The sequence below is a fragment of the Phasianus colchicus genome, chromosome 1 (genome assembly GCF_987193195.1).
Source record: "Phasianus colchicus chromosome 1, bPhaCol1.hap1.1, whole genome shotgun sequence".
Taxonomy (NCBI): domain Eukaryota; kingdom Metazoa; phylum Chordata; class Aves; order Galliformes; family Phasianidae; genus Phasianus; species Phasianus colchicus.
Window position 1 is genome coordinate 119450700 of NC_143436.1, and position 20286 is coordinate 119470985.

The 20286-nt window shown below is 38.1% G+C and overlaps 1 protein-coding gene across 6 annotated transcripts in view; it reads right to left on the bottom strand.

The window, feature by feature from the left end:
• POLA1 (DNA polymerase alpha 1, catalytic subunit) overlaps nucleotides 1–20286 on the bottom strand; it is a 189676-nt gene that overhangs the window by 162394 nt on the left and 6996 nt on the right. For all 6 annotated transcript variants that reach the window (XM_031599290.2, XM_090124323.1, XM_031599289.2 and 3 more), the window contains exons 8-18: nucleotides 19222–19420; nucleotides 18816–18984; nucleotides 17766–17944; nucleotides 14230–14342; nucleotides 13662–13778; nucleotides 7592–7666; nucleotides 6397–6535; nucleotides 3977–4134; nucleotides 1925–2009; nucleotides 928–989; nucleotides 109–198 (exon numbers count right to left, since the gene is read on the bottom strand). In XM_031599290.2, the coding sequence (XP_031455150.2) occupies nucleotides 109–198; nucleotides 928–989; nucleotides 1925–2009; nucleotides 3977–4134; nucleotides 6397–6535; nucleotides 7592–7666; nucleotides 13662–13778; nucleotides 14230–14342; nucleotides 17766–17944; nucleotides 18816–18984; nucleotides 19222–19420 (1386 nt within the window). The remainder of the gene's footprint in view (nucleotides 1–108; nucleotides 199–927; nucleotides 990–1924; nucleotides 2010–3976; nucleotides 4135–6396; nucleotides 6536–7591; nucleotides 7667–13661; nucleotides 13779–14229; nucleotides 14343–17765; nucleotides 17945–18815; nucleotides 18985–19221; nucleotides 19421–20286) is intronic.

A 20286-nucleotide genomic window follows, 5' to 3' on the forward strand; every position in this document is an offset into this window, starting at 1 on the left:
TTAAGACAAACATAAAAGGAAACTAAAAAGGGATAAAGCAGAATAAAAAAAACCTGACCAACTGACAATAGACTTTACTTTAACTCTCAAAGTCTCAGAACTACTCACCACAACAACATCTGGGTCAATTTTGTGAATCTTCGCGAGGAAAAATCCTAGCAGCGTTCTCTCTGTTGCAGCAATTTCTATTTTAGCATTCTAAAAGGAGCAAGAGAGCACCTGATTTCAATGACCCAATAAGTTTAAAATGGAAACATCTCCTTTCCCCTACTAGTTACAAGACAATAATAAAGTAAAGCACCACAGAGCTCTCCCTTTCCTTCTGTAATTCAAGGCTTTTTGTTCTCACTCATGTAGACATAGAAAGCTTTTCTCAGAGGCTTCTTTTCCATTTTGCTTTTGTATGCAGGTGACTACTGATATCTTAAGAGCCTCCTAAGAATCAAGCACACCAGGAAAATGCTCCATGTGCATCCTTCATTCACAGGCTTAAGATCACACAAAAAGAGAGGAAAAACAAAAATAGGTTACTTCATTATTCTGCCAACCCTCCCAATGCCCTTTAGAAAAGGTGAAGACAGACTTTACTATGTAAGGAAATAAGAAAAAATTTCCTAGTTTATTATGAGTACATACTTGTGTATAATGAAAACTAATCACAATTTTAAACCTCCTTGCAAAACATTTTGAATTCTCTTGTCTAAACAGCCCATCTACCTTATAAAGCACTGCTAACAGTAGTACTGAACCACATAAAGTGAACATCTCTGCTTACAGCAACACAAAATAAATTCCAAGATTTAGGTTTGTGGAGTGGAAAACTAATGAAATAATCATGCCATTCCTTTGCACGTTTCTCCTGCACAACTCATCCAAATCAACACATCGTTCATATTTTAAGAGGCACTGCCAACCAAATTAAATTACCTTCTTTTTAATCTCTTCTTTGAAGTCATAAGGAAAAATGCAATCATTCGGTTTGGAAACAGCTGCAAAATAAATTATATTTGCTCTTACGAACATGTTTTTAACTGTACCCTCCATAAGCATCCATCCACAACAAAAGGAGCTAAGAAAAACTAACTCATAATCCCAGGAAATCGGCCTTATGCAAATACGTGCCTCCAACGTCAAATGTTTAAAAACACAGAATTATTTTACTAAAAGCCACGTCTACCAGATGACAACTGCTACCTTTTACATAGACCCTATACAGAATGTCTTATTTAACTCCTCATCTGCCACTGATCTTGCTAGCAAGATGAACTGATGAGACGTGAACCCAGAATCATCTCATCTAGATTTTCTTTGCAAGAACTAACCAAACATTCCAGATTTTTCTATAGACAATTTAATCACTTCTAAATTTGGGGTAGACCTTACATATACATGTATCTTTAAGGTAACTGAACAATGACAAAAGTATTAAATAATTCTAGTCAGCTAGTTGTATCTTAGGTTATCAATGGAGAATACAGTTACGGTTCACAACTTCCTAAGAAATTTCTCTCACAAGCATTCAAAACTCTTTATTACTATCACCTAGGGTCCAAGACTCAAAATTTAGCTGACCCCACTGCAGTAACGTTTTTTTAATTTTTATTTTTCAAGTTCTATTGAGAGGAACTGAACTGAAAAATAACTGATATTAAAGCGGTTTAAACTCATAGGTGAAAAACAATGTGAGAAAACAGAAGAATTAAAACTAACAACAAATATAGAAAACAACATAGAGCAAAGTTGCTCCACGTAACTTCAAGCTTTGATATTTTCAATAAAGTTTTCAATAAAACAGCAGTATCCAGTAAATAAGGAGAAAAGCCTGCCTGACAGTCAAGCTAGTCCTTTGACAGAATGAAGTTTAAAGAAAGAAGCAACAACAGGAAAAAAAAAAGACACTTCATGACCTGTTCTAAGTACATACCACAGAAGTGTGTCTGAAAAGGAGGCTGAGGTGGAGCTTTATCCAAAGGAAATTTCTGATGAATTAGAGCTGCCATAGCAACAATCTAGACCAAGGATGTACAAAAATACACATAAACATAAAAACAATTACTAGCAATATCCATATCTTCTAACCCCATCAAACATGTTTTCTTCTGTTTAATTACCTATTTTCTCTCACTTCAATAAACAAGAAAAATGCAGATTTTAAGATGAACGTCAAATATAAGAAGTTAAAAAAGGAGTTAAGAACTGATCTTAAGTAAAATAAAAATGTAATTTACTCATAAATGATCATCTTAGAATTTTGAGATGTGAAATTTTGGAAAACCCTGTTGTTTTTTTTCAAGTTATGTCTGAACAGGCCCAATCGTTTAAGGGATAACTTATGAAGAAAATAAGGGATGTGAGCACAGCAAGACATGTAGAAGCCTTCCCGCAGGAAGAGTTTCCCCTCTTCCAATCAAGAGGTTTCAATGTTTTGAAGTTTTTGCTCTGCTAATTCTTCTTGCTTGTTTTGCTGACAGAAATCTTTGCTCCCCACACTGGTCAAGAAAAACCAATAGAAGATAAATCAGACAGGCTTTAGAGACATTTTGGCAGTCTTGCTAGTACCTGGCGTTTGTCTCATTAGGTTGGCTTTAATTTGATCAAGAGGACTAATTCTTTAAAAATTTGTCAGTCTTGTTTTTCTTCCATTCTATAAGCCAGAGACAACTATCCTACAAAGTGAACACTAAAACCTCCTCCTAAGTTAGGGAGATTTCTGTTAGAAAACAGATCAGTGTGTCTAACTGCACTTTGTGGTCTGCAGTCCACAACTGAAGATGGCCACCCATACCTCTCTGACTTCTTGAGTAAAAGAAAAAGTCTCACAGCAGAATCATAGAATCACTAAGGTTGGAAAAAACGTCTAAGATCATCTAGTACAACCATTAACCTATCACTACTATGACCACTATCCATGTTCTTCAGTGCTACTGCTACACATTTCTTGAACGCCTTCAGGAACAGCCATCCCACCACCTCCCTGGGCAGCTTGTTTCAATGCCTCACCACTCACCTGGAGAATAAATTTTTCCTAATATCCAACTTGAACCCCCAGACCATTCTCTCTCATCATATCGCTGTCACGTGGGAGAAGAGACTGGCCCCTACCTCACTATAATGCTCTTTCAGGCAGTTGTAGAGAGTGATAAGGTCTCTCTTGAGCCTCCTCTACTCCAGACTGAACAGTCCCACTTCCCTCAGCTAATTCCCATCAGACTTGTGCTCCAGACCCTTCACCAGCTTCATTGCCCTTCTCTGGACACACTGCAAAGCCACAACATCTTGTACCGATGGGCTCAAAACTGAACACGGAACTTGAGGTGTGGCCTCACCAGAGCTGAATACAGAGAAATGATCACCTCTCCCTGATCCCATTTGCTGCACTGTTTCTTATACTAGGATGTCGTTGTCCTTCTTGGCCACCTGGGCACACTGCTGGCTCCTATTCAACTAGTACCCCCAAATCCTTTTCCACCATTCAGTTTTCCAGCCACTATGCCCCAAATCTGTAATGTTGCATTGAGTCTGTGATCAAAGTGCACAACTCAGTACTTGGTCTTGCTGAAGCTCATACAACTGGCCTCGCTCTATTGATGCAGCCTACAGTAGAAGCTGCAAGATCTAATAGATCAGATCAGACCTCATTCCACTTTGGAAAAAAACAAAACAAAACAAGTTATTTTACCTAGGACATGTAACACTGACATTCAAAAATAAATAAATTAAATATATATAAATATATACATGTATGTAGGATCTGCTGTCACAATGAGGTATCACCAAAAGGCCCCAGTGAACCCACTGAGTCTGCCTTACACTGATATTAGTAAATGTTCCTTTGAAATGTTGGCTGCACAGAAAAGTTATTCAGCAATATTTAGGCATTTTATAAATTGAAATTTTTCCAAGCCTTTAGAAAGATTTTAATGCAGAATACAGAACAAAACAACACAAAACCAAAGATCAAGAGCAGATTACTTACCTCATTCTGGTGAGTCTTCGGGTTCTGAATGGTCTTCATGCTGAGGGACATCACCACAAGAGGAGGAGGAGGAGGAAGATCCTTAACCACGTTCACCAAGCCAGGCTTCATGGCCACTGCCTCTATCTTACACCAGCTGACTGATTGATTTGAAGGCTCTAAAGAAACAACACAAACCACCTTCACTCTTTTGGGAATCACAGGTAAGAATTTTCTAACAGTAACATCAAAAAGGGTATGTTCCTGTAATGTTTTGCCCTTGTGGGCAACATTCAGGTTAATCCTAACAACAGTTTGGTAATTCTCAATACTCTCATTTACCAGAAGCCTAAACACACCAGGGGCTTTTTTTGCATACACACACACAAAAAAGAAAAGAGAGAAAAGGAGGATTTTTATGTAAGCCAGGAAGATTCTTTGTGTCTCCCGTTAACAGCCTAGAAGTCCCAGCTCTACTAGATTCCCAATTCACAAATCACAGTTACATGTCTGAAACTGAGGCAGATGAAATAAGATGCGGATTAATTTTCCCAATAGACGAGGATATTAAAAAAAAAAAAAAAGTAAACCACCCATTATCATTTGAATATTTTTGAATTCTTCATGTGCTCAAAAAAAAAAAAAAAGGGGCTCATTCCCAAAAGATGCTGATGTGCTGACAGGATAACTCACCACAGGCAGTTACAATGAAGATGAGGCTGCATTTTTAAGGGATTAACGTTTTGAGGATAGGTGTTGGTAGATTTGGCTATCTGACACCTTTTTGGAAACCAACATTCTACCTTCTCTCATCATTCCTGCTCCAAATGCAAATAGGTAACTGACCAAAACATCTTCAGCTGTAAAGAACACCTGATCATCTCTCAAAATGAGACAGGCAATCACCTACTTAACAACTTCTTAATTTAATTTCCAACTTCTTACACCTAGTGCATCAACTAGCACTCTACAGAACAGTGGTTTCCAAGGTGGGATGCATGCACCACAGGAAGGACATAAGACAATCAACTGGGGGTTCAGGAAGAATTTTTTTTTTTTATTTACCATTAATAAAAACATTTTTAGAAATTGCTTATTTAACACACTCCATTTTTTTTGTTTTTATTTTGGTGTATACTTTAGTCAAGTATACTTCCTATCCTGAGACTCTCCATAGGAAGTATGGAAGGGAAGGCACAAGTAAGTAAGAACTGCCTGATAAACTAGATTAAAAAATACTTGGCTTTGGAACTGAAAATCCTGTGCAACAACTACTAAGATTTACATTAACACAACTAACTAAAGACTGAATTTTCAATAGAATAGGCACGTCACCATTTTGAAATGAACAATTCTGATACCAAGATACAGACCCTCTCTGGAACCTGAAGGCTGTAACAAACATATGGGAATGGATAAAGAATTTCCAGACTTCCTTAATATACCATTTAACTCTGGAGTGAAATCAGTATCTGATTCCAGCAGGGTAGTCTAAGGAGAGATAACGCTCATCAACATTAGGTAAAAAGGAACGTTACTGTCTGAACTGTTAGTTATCACTACCATGATGTTTGCTATGTGGAACAACTTTCTCCATCTGAAAAGAGGCCAAAGAAAACACCAAAGGAATATGAAGTCAATTTTTGAGCAAAGAACACAGGTGAAAAGCTATTCTTAGGCCTCTAAGTTCAGTGCCAGGAAGTACACTACACTTGCCAAGGACTGGTGGAAAACTCAGAGCTAATTTGTCTTCTGGTAGTCAAGAATTTGTTGCATCCATTCCAGCTGAAAATCCTTACTGGTATCAGCTTCATCAGTTTCTGAGCCAGGTGCTAAAGAAAACTGTTCTATCAGAATTCAAAACTGTCAAAACTGTCAATTGTATATTTGAAATGCCTCAAAAGAATTCCAAGAAAACTCAAAGATTTTGTCAAATATGATTAGCACCCCTATTTTTGGGGGGAATATAGAGCACACACTGAATGAAGAATTCTAACCAAGGCAAAGTTAGGCTCCACATCACAAATTATCAAGTGCCACACCAGAAATTTTCAAGTGCAACAGAAAAATACTACTATATCATTTTTTTTAAGCACAAACTGCTGATTATATGTTTTTTTTGTGAAAGTATTTCTTTTCTGGAAACTTAAGTAATTTTAACTAGCTCAGTATACACTCCTTTAGGGTATGTATCAAAGTGCTGGGAACTGCACCATTCCCTCTCACCACTACTCAAAGTTATAATCTGATCCGCTATGTGCAACCTTCCATGGTCAGAAAGTTACTATTCGTACTAGATAATGAAAACTGCATAGATAAATGACAAAATTAATTTGTAAAATGAGAATTTATCAGTAGAAATTATATTTTTCCTCCTCCCTAGAATCCCCAATTATCTAAGTTTTTCAACAAACAAGCATTCCACACGCAAAGCACCATACGTGGATTTTTGATTTCCAGCCAGCACGGTCCTTTGATCTTTCTACTCATCAAGAGAAGTTCCAAACTAGAAGTGTTAGTTCCAAATGCATGTGAAAATGTTTCTCCTTTCAGGTCTTGAGGAAGTCGAGGGTATTCAGCCTAACAAGTAATAAAAAGCAATGAGTCATTTCACATCGCAGAAGTTTTCCTACATTCAGAGAGAACCTTAACAGAACTGTGGAGTACCTGAAATCACTGTAATTTCCCCTCATGCACAGCCTTTACCTGTAACACCTTACAGTAATTCAAGAAATTACACTATTGACTGAACTTAAATAGCCGCATAACTACTTAGAATCAGGACACTAATACAACATGCTTATAGCAAAAGTTCCTCACCTTCACTGGATGCAAGAGAAATATTATCATCAGCAAAGACTATAGCAGAGCTCCAAGTCTGTATAAAAGCTGCTCAACTGTTGTATACATCATATAAAGACTGGAACTGTCTGTTTATATGACAGACAACATTAAAGCTGGGGATTTCTGCACAGCTAAAGAAGGATTTGCAATAGCTTGCAAACCTCTGAGATGCTGCTTTAGCAACTGAAACTTGTATTCTGGACATGGATTCAAAGAAAAGCATTTAAAGTTATTGGTTAATTTAAACCACCTTTCAGCACTTTAGGCCCTGACACAGCACAGCTAAAGGGCTGTTTGGTTGATTAGTTGATTTGGTGGTAAAACAATGCAATATAAAAATAATTCTGAATGTACACACATGATAGACAGATTATAACTGGGGGGGAGGTGGGAAGAACGTAGCAGTTGCAAGAAATATTTCTCCTCCTTGTGACTTCTTTACAGCAAACTCTAACAAATCATCATGTTATAATTTTCCCAGTAAATAACTATTTTGGTAGGGACTAACAAGCATACAAATGGTAACAAAAAAAGAACAACAAAAAAAAAAAACCAGCTGCAAGCTTAGGTATTCATTAATCTCTGTGTTTGGAAAATAGCAAGTTAACTCTTACACCCTTAAATAACAAACAAACAAAGCCAACAAGAAGATAAGGTGCAACTATCTACACAATGCAACAAAGCAACAGACACTAGATACAAAGAGTCAAATGCTATGATTTTTATTCTTATAGAAACATAAACATTCCCAAGAAGCAAGTTCTGGTCTTTCATCAGATTAATTATACTTACCGAATATTTAACTTCTAAGTATTCAGACTTGGCTGGAACATCTGGGATCTCAAACGCATAGTATTTTTCCACTTTCTGAATAAAACAAAGGTATTACTATTCCTTCAGTATCTTCAAATTGAAGATGAATTCTGTCCCAAAAGGTAATGAAATAAAGGCCAACCAAAGCATAAAACCTCAAGTACCATGGGCTTGATCACATATTACCACTATTGTAACTCATTACAACCATCTAAATATAGTAAAACTGTTTTAATTTCTGTATTTAATCTTTCCAGGTTTTCATACCGTGAACAGTTTTGTACTGAATAAATCTACAAGTATACTGGCAGTTACAAACAAAAGCTATACAATGTAACAGCTAAAGACACTCAGAAATATTCTGTACATTTGCAGACTGCAAAAACATTCTTGACAATTGGTGGTTGCAGACAATCACAAAAATCCTGAAATGGCTGAGGTGGAATAGCATCTCAAAAGGTAGCCCAGCCTAATTCCCTGCCCAGATGGGTCAGCTAGCACTGACTGCACAGAGTTGTGTTCAGTTGGGTTTAGATTGTCTTTAAGGATGGAGACTTGTACAGCCTCTCTGAGCAATGTGTGCCATTTCTTGACCTCCGTTACAGTAAGAAAAAGTATTTTCTTATGCTCTGAAGAAATTTCAAGTGTCTCACATTATACCTGCTTATCTTCTCAGTGGGTGCCAATTAGAAGTGTATCACTGTCTACTTCCCTACCTTCCCTAGATATTTACACATAGTGCCCCCTCCACCCCTTACACCAGTGACTGGCCTCCAGATGCACTTCGTGCAGTGGATCATAACCTTTTCAGCACAGCATTTCACCCACCATTCTCTACTTGACCACCGAATCAGCCTCATCTCCTTACACATGGCTACCAGCTTTGTTAACTTTGTAAACCCACACTGAGCACCTTTCTGTGCGCTTTGTGTGTCTGGCAACAGCTCCCACAGCTGTTTCCTTCACCACCTTCTCCCAGGGTCTGAGGTGAGACTGACCATTCCCCAGAACGTCCTTCACAGAATGGCTGAGGTTGAAGGGGACTTCTGAGGCCATCTTTTTGCTCATCTTGAGGATACCAGTGACATTTCTGTCCTTCCAATCCTCAGGAGCCTCCCCTAATCATCATTATCTTTCACAGATAATCAAGAGTTGCCTCACAGTGGAACAGGCCAGCTCTTTCCTCATTCATGGGTGTCACCAATCAAGTGCCGTGGACTTCTATCTGTGCAGTTTAATATTCCTAACCTGACCCTCCTCTGCTGCAGTCTTTCTTTCTACAACTCTCATTCTGGCCTCCCAGTACCAGGGACTGCTGAAGGCTGCACTGATTAACAAAAATCAACGTGAAAAAGGGACTGAGTATCCTGACCCCTTTCATCAGCAGGCCCACATTTTCCACAGTTCTCCAGTACCTTTAGAAGTCCTTCTTGCTGCCCTTTGCCTCTCTTGCCAGATTCATCTTCAGATGGGCTCTGGGCTTCCTACTTCTATCTAAACATGCTTCAATGGCCACCTAGACCTGGGTCATCTGACCCATGCTTTGCTTTCTTTTTTCTGTTTGAATCTATTCAGATGTTCCTGGTTCATTCATGCAGGGCTCCTACCAGCTTTGCTTGATTTTCTGATGGTCAGGATGAATGCTTCTTGAACACAGAAAAGGTGATCCTCAAAAAATAAACAAAGTCTCCTGAAGTCTTACTTTCTCCAGGGACATCACCCACAGGATTTGTCCTAACAGATCCCCAAGAAGCCCAAAGTCTGATCTCCAGAAGACCAGGGTTATAATCTGATTTCTGTTTCCCTCCTTCCTCTCATGTTACTGAACTCCAACGTACTGTCTTCATTGTAGTCAAAGCTGTCCCCAGACTTCCTATTCTTAACCAGTTCCTCCTTGTCTATAGGAACCATGTCCAGCAAAGTTTCTCCTCTCATCAAATCTCCAATCAGTTGTGCCCAAAAGTTGTCATCACTGCATTCCAGAAACCTCCTGTATTGCTTATGCCCCAATGCATTGTTTTTTCCAGAAGATATTGGGATTCTTAAAGCTCTCCATAAGCAAGCATGGCTGGCAGAAGTGAGGTTTCTTCCAGGTATTCATAGAAGGCCTCATCAGGCAGTCCGTAGCAAACACTTCTCATGACTTTACCCTGTGAATCTGCCCTATAATGTTGACCCAAAAGCTCTTGAGCTGCTCTTTGTCCACTCTCAGGCAAAGCTCCATGCATACCCACTGCTCTCTCATATAAAAGGAACTCCCTCCTTGCCATTCCTGCTTAACCATACCCTCCCCACCACATTCATGATCACAATCAATACCCCTATAACTGGGACACAGTTCCTCTTTCCATACCCCATACCTTAGCACACAGGCATTTCAGAGAGGAACCCAAGAGAGATGATTTCCCAACTGCCTGTCAGCTGCTTACTTTATTACATGCTTTCTATTGTATTTTAATTTTTCCATTTGAATGACTTAGGCTTTACTAGAAAGTAGTCAAGTTGGTTTATATGTAACACAGAGATGGTTAAAGCAGTTTCAGGATCAGTACAACTTTACTGAAAGTATCACTTCTGCTTTCTGCAAGAACAATAATGATTTTCTGTTTTTCAAGAACAATTACCTCCACTTTCCAAATAATTACAATATCTCATTCAGCAGTGCTACTGGACCTGCTGAAATGTTATGCTCTACTACACTATGCTTTGCAATACTTCACAAACCATCTGCACCAGTTACACATCCACACTACAGAAATGCATTACGCCATAACTATGCTGGGATGCTTTTACTCATACAAGAATTCCTGGTGACCTTTTAACTAAAGGTCATATTTTCACTGGAGAGGGTCAGCATAATATAGCACTACTGTAAGTATAACAGGGAAAAAATAGGCTACCATAAATTGGAATAAAACTTAATTGAATAATTAAATGCATGCACTGTTAAGTGCATTAAGTTATTTGCTTTTGTGTTGTGTTTTTGTTCTTCTTTTATTCCTTACAATGATAGCATCAGCAATAGCTCCCTCAGAGCACTGGTACTTCTCACATCACTGCAAAACTGCTGGGATTTAAGGCCACAAAACATGGGTAGAGAGGAGAGGTCCCTCTATTAAACAGGAAGAAAGCAAATCCAGAAGCAACCATGGCATCAACTGCTACTCAGAAGCAGAAAGAAGCACTGCAACTCAGTATACGAGCATCACTATGAGGTCAGAACAGTGTAAGAAATCAGCCCTCAAGTGTAGATCTGAATTGTTTAGAGCAGCACCTCACATGAGCAGCACATTACAGTCATAAAGTAACAGATGGCCACACATTGCTTTTAGCACTTACCTTTTTTTTTTTTTTAAACTCTCAGGCTTCAAACAAGTTCTTGTTACAAATGCAAGCTGAACACAGTGTAAAAATAGCATGCGGCAGTGATTCATCTGCGTTATTCCACAGAGCTCAGCTCAATTACACAAGCCCCTGGTCATAACTGCAGTGAATGAATGCTTTGCTGCAGAGTAATCTGCCCTTGAAGTGGCCCTTCAGAGAGCAGAAATGAGCAGCAGTGATTAGCTGCTAAGTTTCTAAGTGGAGTATAAGGCTGCTTTCAAATTGATTTGTGAAGACTTGCTAACTTGGCAGCAGTGCAACCCACTGAAGCTGCAATTAGCAGCAGGTGCAGGAGGAAGTGATATGGCTTAAGTGTATCTGTTCAGAGGGACAAAGTTTGGGGCTGGCAAGGCCAAGACAGGCACACACGTGCACGCAGAGAACAACTTGTTTCAGTGTATAAATACTAGCTCTCTCTGTATCATTAGAAAACAGGATACTCTGAACAAAACAACTTTGGGTGCATCATAGGTATGCTAACAACTTTTCTAATTCCCAGCTAAAGGTGGAAGAATGAGAGTTTCTCCTAGTTTCATACTGCTGTGCAAGAAGTCACACAGTACCCCAGTAGTTCCACCATTACCTTACAGGCAGCAACAGCACCCCCTGCTGCAGACATGCAGTCTGTCCTGGTTTATGTTGTGTAACCCCATCACTGGCCACAGAAATTTTGTGTTAAACTGGAAAAGCAGAGTATACCATATTTCCCCTCCAAAAGCCTCACCAGCAGCAATCCTTCCCCTCCCCCCCCCAAACCTTTTCTCATACCTCCCCTCACACTACCACCTGTACCATCCTGCCTGCTCTGGTCCTCACTTCCTCCTAAAAGGATTTAATAACTATCAAACTCAGAAAAAAAATATGCCAACAAAATAAAACTAAAGAGCATTCTACCATATTCAGTTAGTTAAAATCAGTTATCTGGAAAGCTTGACAATTTCTAACAGTAGAAACACTGCTGTCAGGTTATTTCAGAGCTTCTGTGAACCCTCAACTCAACCCAGTCTAATTTATTCACAAATTACATTTTATAAGTATATTCTTTTGCTAAAATTATCCTTTTAAGCAGCTCTTGTACTGCTTATCTCCTTTTAATGTTTTTAGAGAGCAAGAAGAATACCGTTATTCTTCACTTTACTGGACTGAAAATAAAAATAAAGCTCTTTCATAGTAATCTCTGGAATAACTGACTTTCCTTTTGTCTCAACCCTCCTAATTGCCATCTTCTATATCTACTGTCCCTTAAGTTCACTGTTCCTCATCAGGACCCCAGATGCACTGCAGTCATATGTCCTGAAAATACAGTTCAGTCGTTCCTCTAAGCTCTATATAAAAATGAGTAAAAAACTGACAAGCTTTGAACAAATATCAGAAAGAGCAGCTTACAAACTTGCAATGGCTTGCTTAATTTCTAAAACCCAACTCTGAAAGTTAAACTATCTTACTCTGTTACCTTGTCCATACTATTTTTCCGGATTATAATGAAATGGATGTTTTTTTATCACTATTCTTTTAGCAGATCTGCATCTGCTTACAAGGTCTTCTTCCCTCTTTCCTTTCCTGAAATACAAGTATTTGCAGCCTCTATTTTAATTAAGAATTGATTAGCTCTAAATTTCCTTTTTCATTCCTGGAAGGGTCTTTGAAAAATGAGCTATTACAACCATGAAGCATTGCTAATGTTTTCATTTCATCAGCCTGTATTTCCCAAGTACTCACCTCCTAAAGCTTCTCCCAACAGGAATTACCCTATGAACTTGCTTTTATTTTCCCTCATTTATTTACTGTTAAAAATTCCATTCTTCCTGTACTTTTACCTACCATCCCAATTACCAATCACCCATCCCAGAATGAATTTCATCAAGTCACAAGGACTCCTAGCCTCAGAAAAGTTACAACTAATTCCATGCCACCAGTAATAACAAGGAAAGTCAGCTTTACCTCACCAATGTTACTTCAAGAAACAGAAAAGTTTCTGAGCACCACATTTTGAAGACATCTTTTCCTCCAACCGGCACGTTAGCCACCTTTCTCCCACACAAACTCCCTACCTCCACCCTCTCCCTCTGCCATCAACAAAAGATGGATGCTCTGCACAGTTAAATGAGAAAGCCTCCTTGTACTAATTTCATCCAAATTTGCAACACTTAGCAGCATTATCTGCTTTTTCCCTGCGGCTATGACAAATTTCGTATTACGTGAATATGTATGTATGTGCATGTTTCCTAAAACAGCAACATTTTATTTTTCAATCCTCAGTTAAGAATTTGTTGAGTAAACAGCACAGCAACAATAAAGTTATGTAACTGTAAGGCTGTAACAGCTGAAGTTTCAAGACTGGATGAATCTTAGAACATGTTATCTCCTATGTAACTCATTACGACAATCCATGTTCCAAGCACACTAGGAGGGTAAACATACCAGGGTAAAGGATGAAATATGCAAAGAAAAAACTTCAATATGACAACTGGGCGAATGCAAAGACAGTCTAATCCCAGCACTCTCATCTCTCTGCTGAACAAAACCATCTTTCACTTTAAATTCTAACACAATCTGATATCTACAATTCAGAATAACCTCCCCCACCAGACAGTGTTTCAATAGACCTTCCACCTTTCAAATCAGAAAAACAGAAAATGAGCAAATAAAATGCTTGCATACAAACCTTGGATTTGAACTTCATAATCTTATACTTTGGTGAAATGCAGTCATTAAATTCCTTGAAAACATTCATTATGGTTACCGGAGTCTCTGTCTCTTTCCCACTGGATAGATCCACTTCCTTAAATACAGAAGTTTTACAAATCAGACATGAACAAAGAAGTTGAATTTTGCTTTGATATTATGAAAAATTTATCTCCTCTAAGTAAACACTCAATCAACAGTAAACAGCAATTAGCCAGGAAAACCTGAATTTAAAAAATACTATTTGAAAGAGTGTTAAGAAAGCTCCACTCTTTCTCATAATACTTCAAGATGTTTTACTCCGTGAGCAGCAAATCTAAACATAACAATTTGTCTGCACTCGTTAGCAACAGTCAGGGGAAAGCAGCAACACTACAACTGCATTTCACACAATATACACCACGTGTATGGAGCAGATCACTTTACCACCATCTGCATCAGACAATACTGGCTTCAGCAGTTCATATAAACACGCTACTAAAACTCACAACCTGCCACGATCAGAATGAAAGGCACTTATGTTTGACATGCTTAAAAGATACACTTACTGTTTCACGTGGCAGTAGATAAACAGTTCTCTCAATGTTTTTCACTGTCACACAACAGCTGACGTAGGTGTTTGCTGATTCGATCCAAACTTTGCCAAACAAAAACACCACACCTAAGGAAGAAGAGCAGAGCAAAGAGTTCAATATGCAACTCTTAATCTTGCTTAAAGCAACTAATTATGTATTATTTCTACGTGCATAGAAATGCAACCATTTCCTCACTTTGGTCCTTGAACAACAAATCCTTTCTATGCAAGCAGTATATTCTAAATCATTTTAAACACCAGCTGTGTAAATTATCTGCATAGTTCTTCACACCACGACCTCCATCACAATAATAACAACACTCTGATATGTGAAATTCAAAATGGCATCACCCAACCAGCCTCAGAATTCCGATCTGATATTCCACTTCTACCTACATTACTTTCGTAAGTTATGAGGAAAGAGAGGGAGAAGTCACTCAGAGCTGAAGATAATCAGAATGCCTGTACTGTAAATCACTTCTGAAATATCTGTGTTATCTGCAATTGCTCATTCTTGAGGTAGGCTTGTACAATTAATCCCATTTTCCTTCAGTACTGTGAGATTAAGGCTCTACTCCAAATAAAATCTAGAGAAACACATTCAGAAGACAACAACTAAAAGTTAATTGATTGCATGATTTCAATTGGCTTTTTTTTTTTCCTTTTTATGTAGATGAGGACATTGAAAGATGTATTACATTGCAAGAAATATGCTATGATGCAGTTATATTAACAGTAGACTTATATAAAGCTGAACTAGAGTAACTGACTCTTCACAGTGAGCCACATCATAATTGGATGTGCACAACTTGAGCCATTAAGAATCTGGAACTAGCAAATAACACCACAAACAGCTAATCCGTGATGCTAACCTTTGAAATAACACAGAACAAGTGTAGTTGAATTTCAAGTACAGTTTCTGAATTACGTGTAAAACGAACTTCCAGGTGCACTTGGAAAACCTGATTTCACCTGACTTCCCTCCAAAGTCCATAAATAATTTGAAATTTGATTACACATTACATAGTTTCTCTACTATTAATGAAATCAGAAATATCAGAGCTGCGACCATCTCAGAAACAATGATTCAAATAAGAAAGATTTTAAATTTTGTAACCTATTTTGGTATGCTGACAATGCACAAAATAAGTCCTTTTTTAAGCACTGCAAATTATCTTTGCCATGCAATCTATCAGATGTAAAGATACCTTCCTTATTCCATTAGTTGTAGATAAATCAGTGTAGATGCACTAAGCTGGATGACAGAGTTAGAGTGACAGGCAAAGAAAAATCATTTCTTGAGTGCTTGGAGTAGATGTGAACAAGACTACTTTTGTCAAGAACAGAGAAAAGAATGTTCAGTTTTGAAGATGAGAGTGAGGATGCATGCTTCAGTTGCACAAAATGTCTTAAGAGATTTTAATACAGATACAATCTTCAAGATTTGGACAGTTTGAATAAAAGGATCTACAAAGGGCTGAAATTACAGATCTAAATGACAGGGAAGATGGAGTTCTTGTCCTTGGCAACCATTTCTCTTTTGAGAGACAGACAGACAGATTTGGGTGGGTTTGTATCATAGCAGGAGTTGGCTGTTTGAACAGCATATGATATTAACAGCAGTGGAAGTTAACCTGCAAGAGGCATACATGTAAGCAGATGAGAAGTAGAAATAAGGATACACAGGGCTGCCAAGGAGAGGATAAAGAGCCACCTGTATTGCAGAGAAACTATAATCAACTCTAGCATGGACAAATTCATGGCCTCAGTCCCCATATTTCACAGAAACAAAGTAATTTACAACAGAAGGAATCTTTGGAGGTCAACTGGCATCAAACACACGCAATCTCTGAAAGAATGGCCAACTTTCAAAAGAGTTCTCAGAGATATTTCATCTGTAAAACACAGAAACGAGAGAAGACATACAGGGCTCTATCCCCTGTAAGCTTGCTTGTAGAAAGAAGAAACAAAGGAAAAAAGAAGTAAAATGTAAAACACAAAATCTGTGAAAAGAAAGATTAGTTGTCAATGAATCAAAATGCAAGCAAGTCAAGAGACAGGGAAACTGCCCTGCTCAAGGTTAAGAAAGGTGGATTTTTTTATTATTACCAATTACTATTACTTTAAACTGTTAATAGGATTACAATTCTCAAGTTCTCTCCCGAGATGGTGAAGACAGTTATGAAAAGTAAGCCTCCAAAAATGATTAAGTTTGAAAGAATCTTATGATTACACTGTAGTATTTACCCTTCAGGCCACGCATTTGAGATCACAGCAAATGAGGCAAAAAGACCATGAGCATGTTAAACAACAAGCAGTACCAAAATTTCCTCTTTTATGCTACTAATTGAAAACAGGTGCAGTCTTTATTATTCAATCATGAAAAAGTCATAATGAGAAAAGAACACTCCTTGTAAGCGAGGAACAGAAATCCTTTCATAATTATGTTCCATTCAGCAACCACTGACTTAGAAGACAAAAAAAAGGAAAAGAACAATAGCGGGGCCTTTAAAAGGAGTAATTTTACATTAGAGCCATTGATTCCATCAAGATATCTATGATTATTACCACTCCCATCACTAAGCTGTTCAATGCAGTACAGTCTCACATTTAAGTCTGGCATCCCCACTTACAGCAAAAGGTGCAACAGAGAAACATATCTGACTCAGTGCTTGCAGCATCGACCCCAGAAAACCTTCAAGATATGGAAGAATCCTCTGGCAAACCTGCCCTAAGCACATATTAGAGAAATAGAGTCTTAATCTTTAAAGAAAAGGACAGACAGGAAGTGCTGAGAACAGATGTGAATGCAACTTCTTTTGTCAAGGCTGGTGGTCAGAGAGCTGAAGTTTTGAAGGTTTGAGAGCCAGGATTCACGCTTCAGAATCCTAATGATACTTTGTGCATCTAATACAGAGACAGTACTCAAGAATTACACAGTTTGAATAAGAAGATCTAGATAGCATTTATATCTTTCAGGCCACCTTCTGCCCTTTATTAACAAATCTTCTCCTTGTATAAAATCATACAACTATTGCAGGACTTCCAATAATCCACCAGAATCATAGAATGGCCTGGGTTGAAACCAGTTGACCTTTGAGGTCCTTTTCAACGCCCCTGCCATGGGCAGGGTTGCCAACCATGAGACCAGGCTGCCAGAATCTTAAAAAGCATTTCCAGAGAATCTGAATGCTCAACTGTTGCCCTAGGAATAAGCTGGTACTGTTAATTTCTTACTTAGTGGTACATGTATAAATGTTAAGAATATCAATAGGTCACCAACATAAAGAAGAGCCTCTGCACCACCTTAGTAGTACAATGCAATATTCTTTCTTTGTCACGTCATACTGTTCTGCACTAAAGATGAGGTGGCAGAGGAACAAAAGAGATTACCGCACAAGCTACAGAACACAGATATAAAGGGTATATAGACACAACTTAAGCAGTACAAAATTCCAGTTGCAAAAAAAGAATGAGAATGGCATTTTCTGCCTTTAGGTGAATAGTTACCTGGCTGACTGTATTGATCTTCATAAGCATCCAGCCAATAAAATCTTAAGACTTGATCATCATTTTCCCCGTGCACAAGTGGAAGGAGATTGGGGTCCAGCTGAACATCTGTCGCCACCAGATCAGCTTCATCCTCATCTACTTTGTCCCAACATGAGATATCTGGGAGAGAATAACTTCTGCAGGTTTTGCAGAAGAAACACAACAAGAAATCAAATAACCTTTTCCATTGTTTCTCCTTTTTCCACTCCTACATTCTCACACCTTTGGTTACTTTTCTCACTACCAAGAAACATGCCAAGAAGTTACATTTCTTCAGACTACTTCTGAAGAGAAGGATGGAGCACGAGAGAAATCCACATGTAAGTATGGCTCTCATTACACAACACATAAGCTTTAGAAGCCATACACCTGGAACTTCAGCTTTGGCCATTCAAGTCTTTACATAATTAAATCTATACAACTGTACAAGTTGCTTAGTGGGAACAAGAAATTATTTCAGCAAACTACCTTTGAGTCATTCAATGTTTAAGCCAACAAGAATTTTATAATTTAAAGTTATGGGAATATAGGAGTCAAGATTTTTCCTAAACAATCAAGAAAAAACAGTAAAAACATTTTTCTTCTATTTCCAAGATGTAGCTGATAACCATGATCAACTACTTCTAGCTACAATACTTTCAACAACTAATCTTAGAAAATTCCTTCTGGGTTGCTTAGTATAAGAATCTTCAGCAGTTTCTCATTTTTGTTCGTTGGGATCAAAGTGCATTCACACCCAAATTAAGTCACCCCAGCATACTGAAATACACTGTTATGTTGTTACGTGCCAAATCCCAGAAGAATTCAGTATTTCTTAGTGAAATAAGTAGCTATCAGCATGTTCAATATGATCATTTTTAAGGTGATGATATAAACACTCACACTGGATTGTTGCTTTCTGTCTATATCACAAACAAGCCACAGGCAAATAAAGACAAATCTAAGGCTTGTAGATACTGAAAAGGCTACTTGCTAGGAGTTAAAAAGAATAAAAGGAGAGATTCTTACAAGACAGATGTCTCTTTCTTCACAGATTCCAGCTGCTCTCTCTCTTTCTTTTCAACTTCCTTGTCTCTTTTCAAGGTTTCAGCTGTCTCAGGTACAGTTCCCATCAGCTCTGCTTCCATAGGTTCATCAAAGTCCTCATCATCAAAATCCATCATTCCCTGATCATCATCTGCAAGAGATGATAGAACTAAAGGTCTGAATCATTAAAATGACAGTGCATACTACACCTGTGCATGCAGACTGCAAACCATATAACCTGCATGTTAACACACAGTACTAACCTACAAACTCAACATCACAGTTAAGCTATCTAAATATCTAACTAAAGCAAACTATGAAGAGTTTTAACACTAATATGATGTATTTAATGAGTTTCCAGAGTTTGGTTTTGATTTCTTTTCAATACCTTCAATAGCTTTTTCTTCTTTTGCCTTCACTATTCTCCCATTTTCTGTAGCTTTTTGCACAGACTTGATATCCTCATTCTCTTCAGAGGCTGTGACAGACTTTGCTGTGTAATTTGGATGTTTAGGATGAAATGAAGCTGGAGGAAGAGCTTCTTTCCTGAGTTGAACAGGAGCTTTCTTTGATACAGGAGTGATTACCTGAAAGACATTTTAGACATGAGTTAAAAAATTTTCGTTTAAAAGTGTGGAAAAAAAAAAAAATCCAGCACTTGCTATTTGCAGTAGTAACCAGGGCTACAGGGAAAGCTCCACATGTTCTGCAGCATGACAGCTAAAACTCCTCAAGATTAAGCTTTTACAACAGAAGTGATGCTAGAGAATTAACGTGTTCCTTCTTTAGTTGAAAAAAAAAAAAAAAACCACACAGTTTACAACAGGCCATAGTTGACATTTAGTTATTTTCACTGTTTTCCCACATAGTATGACCCCATTCCTAAATTAATATTTCTGTGTCAGCTGAGTATGTGACAATATACATCAGGCAGAGACAGGGCCTGAAACAACTAGGGAAAGCTAATGTGTTAGTCCCCACTTGTTTGGATCAGTAATGAATTCAAGCTTTCTAAAGGACTCCATGGGACCAGACAGCAATGCTCCATGTCAGAAAGAGTGAGAGAGACAAACATACTGCATTTCAACATTATCTGCAAGCCTGAACTCCAAAATGGTACGTACACAGCTTATATATCAGTCAGAGTGTAACTACAAAGCAGCTACAGAACCTCTTCTAACAGATGTTTATTAGATGGTCTTCACTATGACCAACAACAGGTTTCTGTATCTACTGGCCTTTAAACTGCAACAAGAGCCCAAACGTGTTTACAGATGTAGAATTTAGAGTTGCACTCATGTATTTCTAGGGTTTTAATCTCAGTTCAGCTGCTTTAGTTGCGGCCACCAGAATTCAGCTCATCTTAGAACAGAAGCAAACATTATGTAATACACCCCTACTAACAATTTCTTCTGCTAACTCAGCCAGATGAATTTATTCATACTTCCGCTCT